This window comes from Dermatophagoides farinae, chromosome 4 (assembly GCF_024713945.1).
Source record: "Dermatophagoides farinae isolate YC_2012a chromosome 4, ASM2471394v1, whole genome shotgun sequence".
Classification (NCBI taxonomy): Eukaryota; Metazoa; Arthropoda; class Arachnida; order Sarcoptiformes; family Pyroglyphidae; genus Dermatophagoides; species Dermatophagoides farinae.
Window position 1 is genome coordinate 2,991,930 of NC_134680.1, and position 17,291 is coordinate 3,009,220.

Sequence of the window (17,291 nt, forward strand, 5' to 3'; positions counted from 1 at the left end):
GTTTATATATAAAATAAATACAGACTGTGCACAACCACCACCCTCGCACTCGAGAGTAAATTAAGTAAAAGTTTAGTAATATGATGATGATGATGATAATGGAGTGGCAACAACCAGAAAAAAATAGACAAATTTAATTTTCAAAAAACTCCTTAATATATTATGGCCTCATGTGTGTGTGTGTGTGTTATTGTTAAAGTGGGTGCTCTTCGTTTGTGAATGAAATCAACTTTGGTCTTGAGACACACACACACACACACACACACTGATCAAAAAGTGGATTCGAATTTTTTTTTTTTACTTTTCCACCCCCAACCAGTCACAATTGACATTTATTGCTGCCTGAATCATGTGTGTGATTGGCATATCAAATGAGGATTGAATTCTGGAACCATATGAAGATAATAATAATAGCAACAACAATAACAACAACGAAAAAAACCGCACTCATATTACATTAAACACGCAATGACATAGAAGCTTTCATTCTATAACTAAGTGAAAGTTAATTTTTGTTTTTTTTTTCATTCAATTGGTTGGTGGTTCAATGATTCAAGTTTCAATTTCAAAATCAAATTGAAATGAAGATTGTGGAAAGCAAAAGAATAAAATTCCGAAATATAATAGCCACACATGAATGAATGTGGCCGGTTATTGCTATATATTTTGCCAATAATTAAATGACGATAATCACCTTAATCACACACTTACCTCATTAATATGTTTGTAAGTTTTGATGAGATCAACCGATAATTTACGTATTGGTGCCTGTGTTGCATCCCGATATTTTATTGTTGTTGATGATGATGTGGATGTAGTATTTGTATTAGTGGTAGTAGTAGTAGTAGTAGTATTAGTACCGGAAACACAAGTAGAAGTAGTGTTAGCCACCGTTGATGAAGTGATGATGGCTGCTGCCGTTGTTGTTGTCATTGTGGTCGATGTAGTTGTCGACATTGTCATCAATGAATTCGATTTAGCCACAATTGTGTTGCCTGTTCTTATCAAATCAAGATTATCATTGTTATTATCATTGGTTGATTGTAATAAAATTGAATTTGTACCACCACCAGCACCAGCACCAGCACTACTAGTCCAATTACTACAACTTTGACCGAGAATTAATGCTGAATTACCAGTTGGTAGGTGTGTTGCTGATGATAATGATGATGATGATGATGACATAATGACCAGATTATCTTGTGATGATGATTGCAATGATGGCTGTGCAATAATTGATGATGAACCATGATGATGATGATGTCCTAGATGTATTGGATGTGGTAATGTAGAAGAATCGGATGCAGCTGCTAATATGGCAACTGATGCACCATTACCAGTGCCACCTGCATGAATATTCGATGATACCATAGCGGTGTTTGTCGTTGATGATGATGCTAATGGCATAAACGATGATTGCTGTACCGATAGTGGTGGTGGTGGTGGTAGCTGTTGCGATAACGAAACGGAAGAGGATGTTGAAGATAATGATGTTGATGAACTAGTCTGTTGTTGTTGGACAGCTGCTAAGGCCATCAATTGATCTTGGGTCACAATACGGCCATACATCCCGCAACCACCGGCTGTATCGCCCGTATTTGTCGTAGTTGTTGTTGCTTGAATTTGATTTTGGATTGCAGTAACGTTTGTATGGCTATTATTATAATGATGTTGTGATAATGGTGGTGGTTGATGATGATGCCTATGATGGTGGTGTGGATGATGAAGATGATGATGATGAAGATGATGATGGCTATTTGATGGATCATGACCTTTGATCTCTTCGCCTATATATTTTGAAAAGATCAAAACAAAACAAAAAAAAGACCAAATTAGTCAATGAATAAAACAATTCAACAGTTCAAATTATAAACTCTTCCTTTCTCTCTCTTTCTCTTTCGAATCTGTACATGACAATAAAGCAGATTGATGATTGTTTTGATTAAATCAAATTGATTAATGAAGAGTAAAAATTTTGAAAAAGGCAACAAAATAAACGATTTAATGATTCATAATCTAATAATCAAATAGGCCAATCAAAAAAAAAAAAAAAAAAAAAAAAATCTATTATGATTATATCAGCAAAGTCACGTGTCGATTATCCAGAATCGTGTTATATTCTGTTTTTTTTATAACATGCAAACTTTTTTTTCATTCTTATTGTTATTGTTTAATAAACATTCAATCAATCCACCATTCAATCAATCAAAATTTGAATGAATTATTATTGATTATCTAGTATTGTATATATATGTGTGTGTGTGAAAAATAGACAAATTAAATCAAACATAATACAGATTGACGACGTTCCTGGAACATACCAAAAATGGTTAAAAGCAAAGAAAATTATTATTAGATGTCGGTCGTCATGGAACCAATCAACCGACCAACTAATTAAACCAGAAACACAGTGACGTATATATTTTGAATAGACACTAACGCAACCATCGGGCCGGTCATTTTATTATTCAAATTATCGGACCGGTCATAGCGGTCTGCAGAACACTAAGTCCGATGATAAGATTTTTTTTTCCATTTATTTTGGAAAATAAAAGGAGGCGTATCTAAAATAATAGATCAAAACGATGGTGATCATGATGATGATGATGATGGTAAACACAAAGAGATTTTTATCAGATAAAAAATGAGATCCAAAAAGGAAAAATGCCCGACAACAAAAAATAATTACTATAGAAGAATTTTTTTTTGGTAAAATTCATAAATGTTATTTTTTTCTCTTTTTTTTTGGTTCGATCATCGATTATCAATTCATTCGGTTGGTGATGCCCGAGCATATCGGATATATCAGTATTTTATGATTCATATTTTATTCGATAATATCGGACGACCAGAAAAAAAACATTTATAGCGAAAGGCGAAAAAAGAGATTAAGCTTTAAAGTTACATGATGATACAATACAAAAACTCAGATCAGACAAACAAACATCATCATCATCATCAATAAATAAATGAATGAAACGTAATAATATCCATCATTTCAACAACAACAACAACAACAACAACAAAAAACATTGCCATATTCAAAGCGAAAAGAAAAGAATAACCATTAACCAGAAACCAGTGGGAAAATCGTCGTCAAATCAATTCAATACAGAATGCAATGATGATGAAAAACCGAACTACAACAACAAAAAGAATATATGTGTTTCGTTAGTTATCATCATCATCATTATTATTATTTTAAAAAATGATGAATTCCAAAAAGGAAAACGAGAGAAGCATCATCATCCTGATGATGATGGCACCGAATACCAATATACATATTTTCTAATCGTTTTTCTTTTCTTTGAACGAGATCAAAAAAACATCATTAGTGAAAATCGAAGAGAGTGAAAGAAAGAGAAAAAATGGCAAAATGTATCGTCGAGTAAACAAACAAACAACAATGTCAGCCATGTGAATGAAAATAAGAATGGTGAAAAGAAAAAAACCACCAAAAAAAAGATCCTGGTGGTAGAAAGGGTTAATTTTTTTTTTGGTTTTGTTTTGTTTTGTTTTGAAAACATCATCAATCACCATAAGACTGTTCATAAAATCTGTTCATTGTTTGTTGGATGCATAGAAAATTCTGTGCTTCGATTCGAGAATTTATCGAAAACACACACACACCAAATTTATGAATGATTCACATACATACATTCATAGTAATAGATTCATTGAACTCATCGTCGAACAAAGAAAATTAGAAATGAAATTAGAATCCAATCGAAATTTGATTTCAGAAGTAAAAAAAACAATTTTAAAAACAAAAAAAGATTCTGTTTAGAATTTAATCGTAATTTAACATGTTAACGTTTGTCATTAGACATACATATAGACATTACACACTTGAAAACTTTAGTGTGTGATCATGGATAACTCTTCAGAATTGTTGGTTATATTTTTTTCCATAGTGGTTCCAATTCAATGATCACCACATATATATCATTCATAGAATCAGTATCAAAAATGATGATGGAGATAACGACGAATGAAATAAAATGAAAAAAAAACCAGATTTTTCTCGTACATATAGTAATAATAATAATAATAATGTTCCATGAAAAACCAGTTTTATATGAGGAAGATGATGATGATTTTGGTACACATCTGGAGTGCTATACATGGGGATTTCTTTTTTTTCCTTTTTGCGGGTAGTCTATTTTCAATTGGAATCATAATAAATGTCGTAGAACATTGCGTTGTACATTGCGACAATAAAAGTGAAATGTGAGATCAGATAGAATCTTATGGATTTTTTTCGTTGTTGTTGTTGAATCAAGAAGAATCAAGGGCGTTCGTTTTTTTTGTTGGTTAGTTCTGTGACGGTTGTTCTTTTAACAAAAGCAGAAAAACCAAAGCGCGAAAAAAATTATTACAAATTTTTTTGTTTGTCTGTTTGGAAATTAATATCATCACACACACAGACAGACTATAAATAGCGATGATGATGATGATGACGACTACCACGACGAATTATTCCATTTTAGATCATCATAAACGGAATTTTATGTACCAGACTCAGACAGTTTGCGTGTTTAGGCAAAAGAATTCCAAGATCGAAAATGAAAATAAAAAAAAAAATTCGACAACAACAACTAATACGTGATGGAAATGGATAATTTAAGAAATGAATTGTATTGAATTGAATGGATTCCCAAACTATTCCAAAAACGATGATGATGCCACGTATCAGCCATATCAGCATAAAGTTTTCGTTTTTTTTCTCCTCTCCTAAGGACCGGTAATTTTTTTCGGGATTTTATCTGTTCGATCGTTTCAATTTTTTTTGTAATTTAGAAAGAGTGGCACCATTGTGTGTCAAACAATCATTCGATTCTATTCAAAAGATGCCACACACTTACATACATATTATCATTGGTTTTGCATGGTTGATTAGGATTGGTGTTTGAGATTTTTTTTTCTTTGTTTTGTTCGCCGATCAGGGACCCGAATATTCTGCATGTTTTTTATATACTATTATAATTGACTGATTTTTATTTCTCCCTCGTTCTCACTATTTCTCAATATCATAAAGTTAGTAGTAGAAAAAATTCGATTATCTTGAAAAATGATTGAAGCGACACCTGTACGTTTCAATCAAAAAAATGGGAGTTAACTTATTATTATTATCTTTTTACCGGAGCTGCTACGGTTGAATTCATCAACTAGAATGATAAATCTCGAATCATCATCATCGAAGCGCAAGAATCCGGTTCATATCGAATAAGAATTATACAACAATTAATAAATGTATATTTGTATAAATGATGGTGGTGAAGAAAGAAAACAAAAAAAATTCCAAGATCTAAAAATATTCTAGGCTAGGATTTACTAGTAATACATAGCCTGCCCCATTGATGATCCATCCATCAATTCATTTATTCAGTCATTCACAAATATTGTGATCAAACTCAAAGAAGCGTAAAATGTTCTTCCATATTTGTCGTTGTTGTTGTTCGGAAATATAAAAAACAGAAAAATAGAGAATATTCTCTTTCCTCTCCCTCTCTCACACACACACATAAAATGGTCAATAAATTCAATTGATATATACCACCATTGTGTATATATAAGTCGCATCTATATGTATGTAATGATGATACAATATTCATATTTTTTCAGAATAATTTCCGTAGACAGAATCGTGTTTTTCTATTTCTCTCTCGAAACAGAAATTATGTAATGTGAATCATACCCGAATTGTAAATCGCTTTCTTTCTCTCCCCTTAAATAATCACTCGAAGCTTTTCATGAGATTAAATTTTTGCAACTAAAATTATCAACCCATTTCATTAATATTGCAATAACCGAAACAGACACACACACAGGGGGTAAACAAACTGCTGCATTCAGTGTTCATAATCCTTTTTCTGCAATGAAATTCATCAAATACAAACGAGATCATCAACATAATTTATATAAATATATAGGGTTAATAAAATAAATTATCGATCTATTCCATTTTCAACATCATCATCTAATCAATTTGATCAGATAATATTTAACCAAAAAAAAAAAAAAAAATAAAAAAATAAAGAAAAAAAAATCAATTGCACCATAGGAGGCAGAAAAATCAAGGGCCTTAGATAAGAATTCGAAAATAAAATAAAGTCGGCTGAATCTTTTGACCTCTAAGATTATGATGATGATGATGGTTACTAATGATAATTATCCACATTATATGGCATCAAACCATCACAAATACTAAAATAATGGACAAAATCTGTCGCTGTTTGAATAGCCGATGACAACAAGAAAATCATCAGCGACACACACACATACATATCTTTAACAGATGTTTTCAATTGAGATCAATCAATCGATTGATCGATTTTCAATCCATGTGAGAATCCAAAGATTCAAATTTTATTTGATTGTTCCGGTGTTATGCGACAACATAAGGTGTGTGTTCCATGTGTGCAAACAAAAAAAAAACAGAAAAAAAACGAATTTGAAACCAACCATAATCGTTTGATTGTTGTTTTTGTTGTTGCTAGAAAATTATTTGCGACGCGAATCATTAAACCATTGTTCCAGTAGTAGGGCAATAAATGACCAGCATGAATTCCACTGTATCGATCACGAATTGGCCATTAAAGCGTGGGGCTTAATTTCGGTTGGAAAATTGCAGTTTTTTTTGTCGTTGTTGTTGTTGTTGTTGTGTTCTAATCGTGGATGTTTGGATGGAAATTTAACAGATATGACCATCGGAGATGGACATTGTGACCAAAAAAAAAAAAAACAAAAACAAACACGCACGCGATTCAAAACAAAAACAATTATAATGTCTAATGGTAGCAGCAGTAGCAGCAAAAAGCAAACAAAAAATACATCCACCAGAATCAGGATTCATTATTGGTCAACTGGAAATTTTTTTTTTGTGTGTTATGGGTAAATTTACAGATCTCTGATGGTACAACAAAAACAACACACACACACACATACAATGAATGACCAGACAATTAGAAACAATAAATGAATATAATTCCATGAATTGTTTGCGTGTTTCTCTGAATGCATATTGTTCTGGTTTTCAATTGTCATGATGTTGATGATGGTTCTGTTTTTTTTTTAATTTTATTTAATTCTCTTTTATATTTACACCTCATTAAAAGGCATAAAATAAACAAACATTCGATCATCGCGTGCCATTGTTATTATTGTTTTTTAGTTTCGGTTTCAATTCAATCATTTTTGATCCAGTGATTTTTGACTATAAGTTTCATGATAAAGAAAAAAAAAAATTTCCAGCCTCAACAACAATTTCAAATGAAATTTTGATATTAGGATCAGAAAAAATAAACATGGTTGATGGCCAATGGTCATCAACAAATACAAAATTTGTGAGATAATCATCATCATCATCAGATGGACAAAAAAAAAACAAAAATTTGTCTTGGGAATAATCAGTAATTGTGTGTATATGTGGTGTTTCAAACGTCGTAAAAATTTATGTTCAAACACATTAAAACAACAACATCAACAACATTGATGATGAGACCATAAACATGTTCTCACTCTCTGTATGTGTGTGTGTTCATTTTGCCTGTTATTATTATGATTATTATTTTATTATTATTTGTTTTAGATCTGGTTCACTTAAAATGTTAACGGTCATCATTATCATCATGATCAATGAATATAAATCCAGATGAAAAACACGTAATCATCCAAAATCCAAGTGTTCTTTGTCTGTTTATTTTTCACTCAATTACGGGTGGGTGTGCGTATGATGTTGTGTGTACAAATGTAAAGGAAAAGAAATGCATATTTTTTTGGTTCCGATATAAATCAATGATTATATATATGAATATTGTATAATTATGAATTATGCATAATGGCTGGTTAAATTTTTTGTTTGTTTTTCCATTTGGATGATCACTTGATCGAAATTAAAAAGGACCGATAACATAAACTAGCCATCTTGGTTTGAAGAGATTGTTTGAAAAATCAATGATTAAAATATCAAAACAAAAAAAGGGGCGGCTAATAAATCCGGTCCGGATAATAATAGAATAAATCTACATATTTTGAACGGTCGTCATTCGCAAACAGGGAAAATCAAGCCCAATTAGTTTAAAAACTAATTCCCAGGTAATCAGTCAGGCAGATCATGATCAAGATCATCATGAAAAAAAATTGAAGCCCAAATTAAAATCTCCTGGTGATTTAGTCCAAGAATTGATTTTTTTTGTTGTTGTTTGTCATAATTTTCTATCATTCTCGATTCTCACGATTAAAGGTAATTTTAAACGGAAAAAAACAACAAATTAAATGAGAATGAAACAAACAAACAAAAAAAATCAATTTATATGTCTGAATCATTTGTTATTCACACACACACACACATAATAATTGCAAGAAGGCCGAAAAAAGGGTTAATTTGGCCAATTAAATCTGATTGGGGGAAAGAGAATGGAGTATGATTTTTGATAACCGAATAGAATGCCCGAAAAAAAATGAATGAATTATAATCGACCCACACATACACACATTATGTCTAGACAGACTTTAGGCTAATTACCGGAATCAGATATAATTGATATAACCATATATATAATAATAATGATAACTTGAAAAAAACACCCTGAGATTCAATAATAAGGGTGTGTAATTTTGTACTATTACTTAATATGAATTGCTGCGAAAGAGTTTTCATATATTGTAGGAAATCCTTTTAATAATGATGATAGAAACCAGACTTTATGATTTGTGATCATTTCAATATCAATCACTTTAATCATTTCCAATAAATGTGTTCATCATCATCATCATCATCAACATCATCGTCATTATTATTATTAATTACATTTCAACAAACAAAGAAAGAAATAACAATAACAACAACAATAAAAAGTTCAATATACTCTAGCGAAATAAATGGTTAACACAATATTCTTATCAATTACTTGTATCATTATTTGTAATATATGTAAGGTTATTATTACTAGACACACAAGGAAGACAGCCTCTTTTCAGCAAATTTTTCACCTAACAAAAAAATTTTTAACCGATGTAAAACTGTATATTTTTGTCCTCTTGGTCGATATAATAATCCTAGTCATAAGGCAATAATGGACACACACACACACAGACAGTTTATTGTAATCATCATATCAACAATGTATTCATTTCGGAAATAATTTCAAGCATTTTTTTTGCCAAATTATTAAACATTGATGGTCATGTTTTCACAATTGCCATCTTGCCCCCCATTTTATTTATCTATTCATTCATTCGTACAAAATATTGGTGAAAGTGATGATAATGATGATCATAGCCATAATGTAATGGTAATTATTATCGTAGTAGTAATAGTAGTGGTCAACGATAATAATGATCTAATATCTAATATTTTTATATAGATAAATAGCTTCGCCGGGCCACGAGTTGCCGTTTAAAAATCTCGTAAAGCTCTTGGCTGCTAAAGCCACCAATCAGAAAACTTTATACACTGTTATGGCACACTATGGTTACTTTTGCATCCATTAGATGGCACATTTATTCAAAAAACGTTTTTTAATCTCTGACAGGTGTGTGTTATCTAGTAGATAATATATAATTTTATTATTTACAAACCTGCTCCTGTTTGATTGCAACATTGTGTGAAAATTTCAAAACAATCGGTCCAGTATTTTGGAGAGTAGCTCTAAATAACAAAAAAACGGTTTACATTTTTATATAGATAGAGAAGATAGATAGATTGAAATGCTAATTAACCCCTTAACAACAACAACAATAAACCATTAACACAACAATAATAACAATCATCATCATTATCATTACAAACTAACAAATAACTATAGTTAATGGATTGGGCGTATGTGTTTACAAATAAAAACCGGCAAAATGTTTGGCTGTTGGTATGTTTCATTCAAAATCAGGCATACATTAATGATTTTCTGACACCACCAACCACCAATCACCACTATCATCAATGTTAGTATTACAATGCATACATAGTTGTTTTGAGAAAAGAAAAAAAAAGAGAAAATGACCACTTGAAATTTTTTTTTTCTAAGATTCAATAAAATTCAATATGGTTGGTCAAATAAATAAATAAATGCCTTAAGGCTATGATGGTTTCATTGTCATCATCATCATCATCATCAACCATGAACCACATACCAATGATTAATCGGTCCAAGTGCCGATCAATACTGATAATGATACTATTTAAACTGTGTGTGTGTGTGTGTGTTTGTATGTGGACAGATAATAAAAATTGAACAAGAAAAAGAACAGCAACAGAAAAAAAAACGAAACGTAATTCCAAATTCTCCTTCAGGGTTAGAGATCTAGAATGAATTTTCAATTCTTCTTTTTCTTCAGAATTTTGACAGCCATCAACAACAATAGAGGAAAAAAAAGCAAATGAATTTTATTTACGCGGATTCGCAATCAGATCATTTGTTGTCATTGTTGTTAGTATTTGATTTTTTTTCGAATCGAAATATTTTCATGAAAATCTTCATCTTATTTGTTTAACAAAATCTATAACTGAAAAACTTGATAGAGAAAAAAAAATCACCGATTCGTTAGACAGGAAGGAAACAGGAGAACAGAATCAAACTAACAAACCAGACCAAACACTATGAATTTTTGATATTTGAAAATTGAATAAACCAAAATGTAATGGTTGTGGCGGTGGCAATTGAACCAAATCAAACAAACCAAATGTTTGGCAAGTAAAAGTAGAAGCAAAAAAAAAAAAAAACACAAACACAAACACACTCCGGAACATCCTTGTACATAAACTATACATACATACATTCGGATTATTTAGTTAAATGAAAAGAAAAAAAACAAACTTTTCTAAATGTGGTTTGATTTTGAACAACGAAAAAAAAAACAATGACAATTGGTACTTTTTTTCATTTGTTTCTAGAATTCAGAAAAAAAATTCTCATCAAATTGCATAAAATTTATGTGATGAACGAATATCAAATAGATTTATTCATCTCGTTGTAAACATCATCGTCCTCATCATTTCCGGTAAAAAGTTTCTTATTTTTGATCCATATAAAAAAAATAACAGCAACACCAAAAAAAAAAAAAAAAAATGTCACGTTCGATCCGGACATTCAAATAAATGGAAAAAATCGAAAAATTCATAAATTTGAAATTCCCGATCATCACACAAACATACACTTACCTAAAGAGAGAGAAATGGAAAAACTATCAAAAAAAAAATTTGCATCCAGATCACAAAAAAAAAAATAAAACTTGTGTGTTGGAAAAGAAAAGAGGGTAGGAAACAAATGAAAGGGGTGGCAAGAGGTTAAGGTTAGACTGTCATCATCATCATCATCATCAAGTATTTTTTGATTATTGTTGTTATAACTAAAAAAAACTGTTGCCGTAACCAAAAACACATACATATGAAAAAAAAATGGTCGGCCGATCATCTCAACACACACACAGACACACACAATATGTAAACCATTCTTCACAAACGACTTGACCAATAAATCAAAATCGATCTATAAATTGTTGTTGTTGTTGTTGTTATTACTGCTTTTATGCTGAATCTATCTATTGATGATTACAAACGAACGATGATGATCGAATCATTTTTTTTGGTTTTCTTTGATCAAATCGACTTATGTTTAGATGAAAAATAAAAATGAATTGAATTGAATTGCCATAGATTCGATTCGTTTGATTCGATTGGATTGGTTTATAATACAACAACGACAACAAAAAACCACTTTTGGGTGAATGAAATCTTTTCCAATTTTTTTTCTCTCTCTCACTGGCTTAAAATATTCATTTGAATATATAAAATTGTTGTAATTTTGAAAGAGAATAAGAAGAAGAGGAGAAAAAAAAATCAACCATCATCTTTTCATCGATTCAATTCAAATTGCAATGGCGGGTACATTACCGATTGTGTTCAGAAATTTGAATTTTGCCAATGATTATCATCGAATGAACGAATCATCATTCGATGATGATCATACCCCCCTATTGAAAAAAAATAATGGAAGGGGAAGGAATAAATTCGGTTTTGTATGGCAATGAATGGACATTCGTCAAGTGTATGCAGAAAAAAAGAGTTACATTGTTATTCAATTTTATTATTCAGTATAGACAGACCAGACAGGTGAAAAACTAAATATTTGTTTTCTTTTTTCTTTCTCACTGACAAGTGTAACCGGTCTTTCGCAAAATTTCACCAGACAAAAAATGACCATATTGAAATATTCAGAATGAATGAATGACCTCCCCACACAATCGGTCAAAGCGACAACAACAACCAAAGAGAAAAAAGGTCATCATTAAATTCTTCACAAAATAGAATTTATGGTGATCATTGTTAATCAAGTGTGTATCAGCAAGTAAGCCAAAGTTGGAAAAACTTATATTCGGATGAACAAAAAAAAAAAGCTCAATGACCGTTGATGTTTGCTTCACTGGTTGATTGGTTGGTCAGTTTTAAATTCATTGGTCCATCAATCATGGTTCGACAATGTCCAGACTTAATGTCTATATGGAAAATCGACCAGAAGACAGTGAAAAAGAAAATTCCCTATTGAATGGATATTTCTCGATTACTTTTTTTTGACAAAAAATAAAAAAATGTGCTATTTTATATTTGACCGAAATATCCATCGAAAAATGAATTGATCATTGACTTTTTCAAGTCATATGAAGTAAGAATAAAATTCCAGAAGCACGATGATGGAAGTTGGTGAAGATAATAACAATAACAATTTATATTATAAACCAAAGAAAAGAAAGACAATGTTTTTATTAAACATCATTAACCTGTATGAATGAATGAAGGAATGATGAAAGGGTGAATTCTAGTCTCAATCTTGAATACAATGTTTCTAATTTGTTTTGATTTGCTATCATACTAATAGAAAGAGAATAAAATTAATAATAATAATAATAATTTTAACACACCATTATTACAGTATTTTCGAAAGTTTTTGATGATACCATCGTCATTATTATATTATAATATAATATTGTGTATTCACGAAACGCACAATTGATGAATCAAACCAAAATAATTTCAACCATTTCCTAAATAATCATCCAATTTTTATTGATGTACAAAATCACCAATGTTCGGGATTCTATTTGTTCACACACAAGCACTAATTCATACTTTAATCACCATATTTTTTTATCAATCAAATCTAATCAAAATCAAATTATGCGTAACGCTCTCGTGCTGGTCAAACAAAACAAAACAAAAAAAAACAGACAAAAATTGTCTTCATGTTTGCAAATAGCAGTAGCAATGGATTTGGCTATTTTTTCATTTTATTTTTATATTATAATTTATTTGTGATTTTTTTTTCATTTTTTCAGTCATCATCATCATCACCATAATCCATTCAATTTGAGTGAAAGAAAAAGATGAGAAAATTCTATTGACTTCCCCTCCACCGCACACACTCCCGGGTTTAACAATTTTAAAGCCAATCATTATATAATCATACACCCGGTTGTGATTGTTGCATGATTATTTTTTTACAGTGGATACTCAACTTGAGCGTGGGGCCCATTAGAAGTCAGCCACAGACCACGAAGCACTGTGGAAAAAAGTTTGTCATACTTGTCTGTAGCCTTACGAACACTCGACTTACGAAAATTTGGACAAAATTTTAGCAAAAAAAAAAATTTCAATTTAAAATTCTGAAATTTTCCAACGAAAAAAGAATGTAGAATCAACCAATGATGATTTTTTAGTTGTCGAATAAACTGATGAATTATCATAAATGATGAAATTTTTGAATTTCAACCAGACATTAAACGCACATATGCAAAAGTCTATCATTTATTCAAATTAATTTCCTAATTTTGAATGGAAGCGTTTTTAATATATTAGATGGTAAGAATAGTACTGTCGTTTTTTTGTATAACATTTTGGAATGACTCTCACAAAAAATCGGTAAAGGTTTCGACATCGTGTGTGACCTCGATTTATTCTTCGATGACCATACTTTAATTTAAAAATAAATTTTTTCCAACTTTGACCACAGGAAGTGGTGGCCGGCCTCTGTTTTTGGACCCATTAAAAATCGAAATTTTAGCCATTTTGATTTTTGCTCGTGGTGACCCCGACCAAAGAGTTAAAATTCATCTGACCACTCAATGCAAATTCCACATGTCCTGGGAGTTGAAAAAAATTATGGGCGTAATTTTTCCTCAACTCATCCTTTCTCAAGAGCGGATCAAAATCCGGTCGGCAGCTATCAACATTCAACTAGACTGCTAGCAATTTCAATGGGCAATGCCATTGGCAGAGTGGCTGACGGCACATGAATTGCATGATCGGTTATGCGATTTTTAAAATTGGAAAAAATTTGGAATTTTTGGTCAACCAAATTTTTTTGTTGACTTTTTGGTTAGCGGAAAACGTGTCGTGCGATAATTGATCAAAATTTTTTAAAAATTTCATTTTGACGCATATTTTTCCTATGGCTGAATAACACAGTGGGTGATAGCGACCGACCGGAATTTGATCCGCTCTTGAGAAAGGATGAGTTGAGGAAAAATTACGCCCATAATTTTTTTCAACTCCCAGGACATGTAGAATTTGCATTGAGTAGTCAGATGAATTTTAACTCTTTGGTCGGGGTCACCACGAGCAAAAATCAAAATGGCTAAAATTTCGATTTTTAATGGGTCGAAAAACAGAGGCCGGCCACCACTTCCGGTGGTCAAAGTTGAAAAAAATTTATTTTTAAATTAAAGTATGGTCATCGAAGAATAAATCGAGGTCACACACGATGTCGAAACCTTTACCGATTTTTTGTGAGAGTCATTCCAAAATGTTATACAAAAAAACGACAGTACTATTCTTACCATCTAATACATCATTAAAATGTTAGAAATTCGACTTACGAACATTCTTCTGAAACGTATTTATTCGTAAGTAGAGTTCACACTGTATATAGAAAGATTTTAGGGCGGATTAATCAATCAATCAAAAGAAAAAAAGAAAGAAAGAAAGAGAATCACCTAAATTCATTCAAAATATAAACATAGAGACAAAAATTGGATTTCCTTTTATTACACATCAAATAGTTCAAAGTTTAAGTGCATTTTTAACTGGACGAACCGACCAAACAAATTAATAGCAATCATTTTTTTTTTTTTTTTTTGATCATTCCACCATATATATACGATTCACTAATATAGTCTCAACCCGGTAATCACAAAACTGTTGTAAATAATTAATTATTGTATTATTCTTATAAATATTTATGTAAAAATCTACAATAAATTAATTGCAATAATTTTTCTCAGATTATGAGACTGAACTTTTTTTGAATTTCTTGTTTTGTGATTAAATTTGAATTTATTTTTCGAATTAAAATGGATTCGTTTAATAATAACCAAAAATTATCGGTTTGGTCAAAGCGAATTCTTGAATTGGAATCTTTATTTGAAGAAGATATCTTGGTAGTTGATTTTAACAAAGTTATGAAGTTAAAAAGAGCACTAAATTTAATAATGTCAACATGTTCAGAAGATGTGGTCGAATATATATTGGATTGTGAAACACCTTATCGTGCTTTGAAGGTTTTAGAAGAAAGATATAATAAAGTTGGTTTTTTATCAATTTTATTATTGGCAAAGAAACTAATGAATACAAAAGGAAAAATTGGAGAATTAAACAAGTATATTGATGAAATGAAGAAAATGTTTGAAGAATTATCTTGGTCGGGTCATGAGCATAATCGTGTTTTGCTTTTACTGTTGAATTTACCTGAGGAATTACAATCTTTATGGCAACATTTTGATACAACTGATGAAACAAAGTTAAAATGGAATGTTGTACAACTTAGAATTTTAGAAGAAGAAAAACGTTTATTGAATAATGAGAAAGAAAGAAATGAAAAAGTTTTAATTGCCAAACGTTCTAAATCAATTATATGTCATTATTGTAAATTACAAGGACATATTGAACGTTATTGTTATAAAAAGAAAAATGATCTTGAAAAAAAAATTTTAGAAGTGAATTCTGTTGTTGATGAAAGTTCTATTAAAGATAATTCAAATTATTTCTCTTTGTTTATTTGTAACAAGAATGAAAAGCATCTTTTTATTCTTGATTCTGGAGCAAGTTGTCATTATATATCTTCAAAAGATTTCTTTAACAACTTGAAAACATCATACGGACAAGTTGAATGTGCTAATGGTAGCACAGAATCGATTATTGGTGAAGGAGATGTAAAATTATCTTGTGAATATGGAAAGAATATAAATGAAATTATTTTAAAAAATGCAAAGTTTGTACCGAATTTGAAATTTAATCTTATTTCAATGAAAAAACTTGGCGAATGTGGATATATATTATCATGTAAAAACGAATCAATTAATATTTATAAAAATAATTGTATTGTTGCAATTGCAACTTGGAAAGATGGTTTATATCAATTGTGTCATTTGAAAAACATGTGTTGTTCAATAATCAATAAGAAATCTGATGATAGTTATAAATGGCATCTGAAATTTGGACATCCTGGAATAAATAAGTCATCACAAATTACTAGAAATTATAAAAATGTTTTCTTGAAAGCCGAGAAAAAATGTGAAGATTGTTTAATGAATAAGCAAAAACAACTTCCTTATCCTTTGTCTGATAATGGAAATCGTAAACCTTTGGAATTAATTCATACTGATATTTGTATTTGTCCTATTGGTTTGAATGGAATGACTTGTTATGTTGTATTTATTGATGATTTTTCAAGTCATGTTACCACATATGTATTAAAGAAAAAGTCTGATATCTTTGATGTTTTCAAAAAATATAAAGCATTAATGGAAAAACAAACCGATTTAAAGATTAAAGCAATTCGTTCTGATAATGGTGGTGAATATATATCTGCCATTTTTGAAAATTTTCTCATCGAAGAAGGAATAAAACATGAAAAAACTGTACCATATTGTCATCAGCAAAATGGAAAAGCAGAACGAATGATTCAAAGTTTATCAACAATGACGAGAGTGTTGTTATCTCAGTCAAATGCACCAGTTGAGATGTGGCCAGAAGCTTTACTGAATGCAACATTTACCTACAATTTAATTCCAAACACAAGTCTTGGTAAGTCACCATATGAATTACTATTTACTACTAATTGTAATGTTGGTGATTTACATATTTTTGGTTCCGTTGCATATCATCATATACCGAGTGATTTAAGATCAAAATTTTCGCCGACAAGCAAAAAATTTGTATTTATGGGATATTCAGATTATCATAAAGCTTATCGTTTATATGATCCATATGAATCAAAAATAATTTTTTCAAGAAATGTTCA

At 30.5% G+C, this 17,291-nt stretch overlaps 1 protein-coding gene across 2 annotated transcripts in view; it reads right to left on the reverse strand.

Moving 5' to 3' along the window:
- mnb (minibrain) overlaps nucleotides 1-17,291 on the reverse strand; it is a 44,343-nt gene that overhangs the window by 8,339 nt on the left and 18,713 nt on the right. For both annotated transcript variants that reach the window (XM_047064529.2, XM_075729949.1), the window contains exon 3: nucleotides 712-1,787. In XM_047064529.2, the coding sequence (XP_046920485.2) occupies nucleotides 712-1,787 (1,076 nt within the window). The remainder of the gene's footprint in view (nucleotides 1-711; nucleotides 1,788-17,291) is intronic.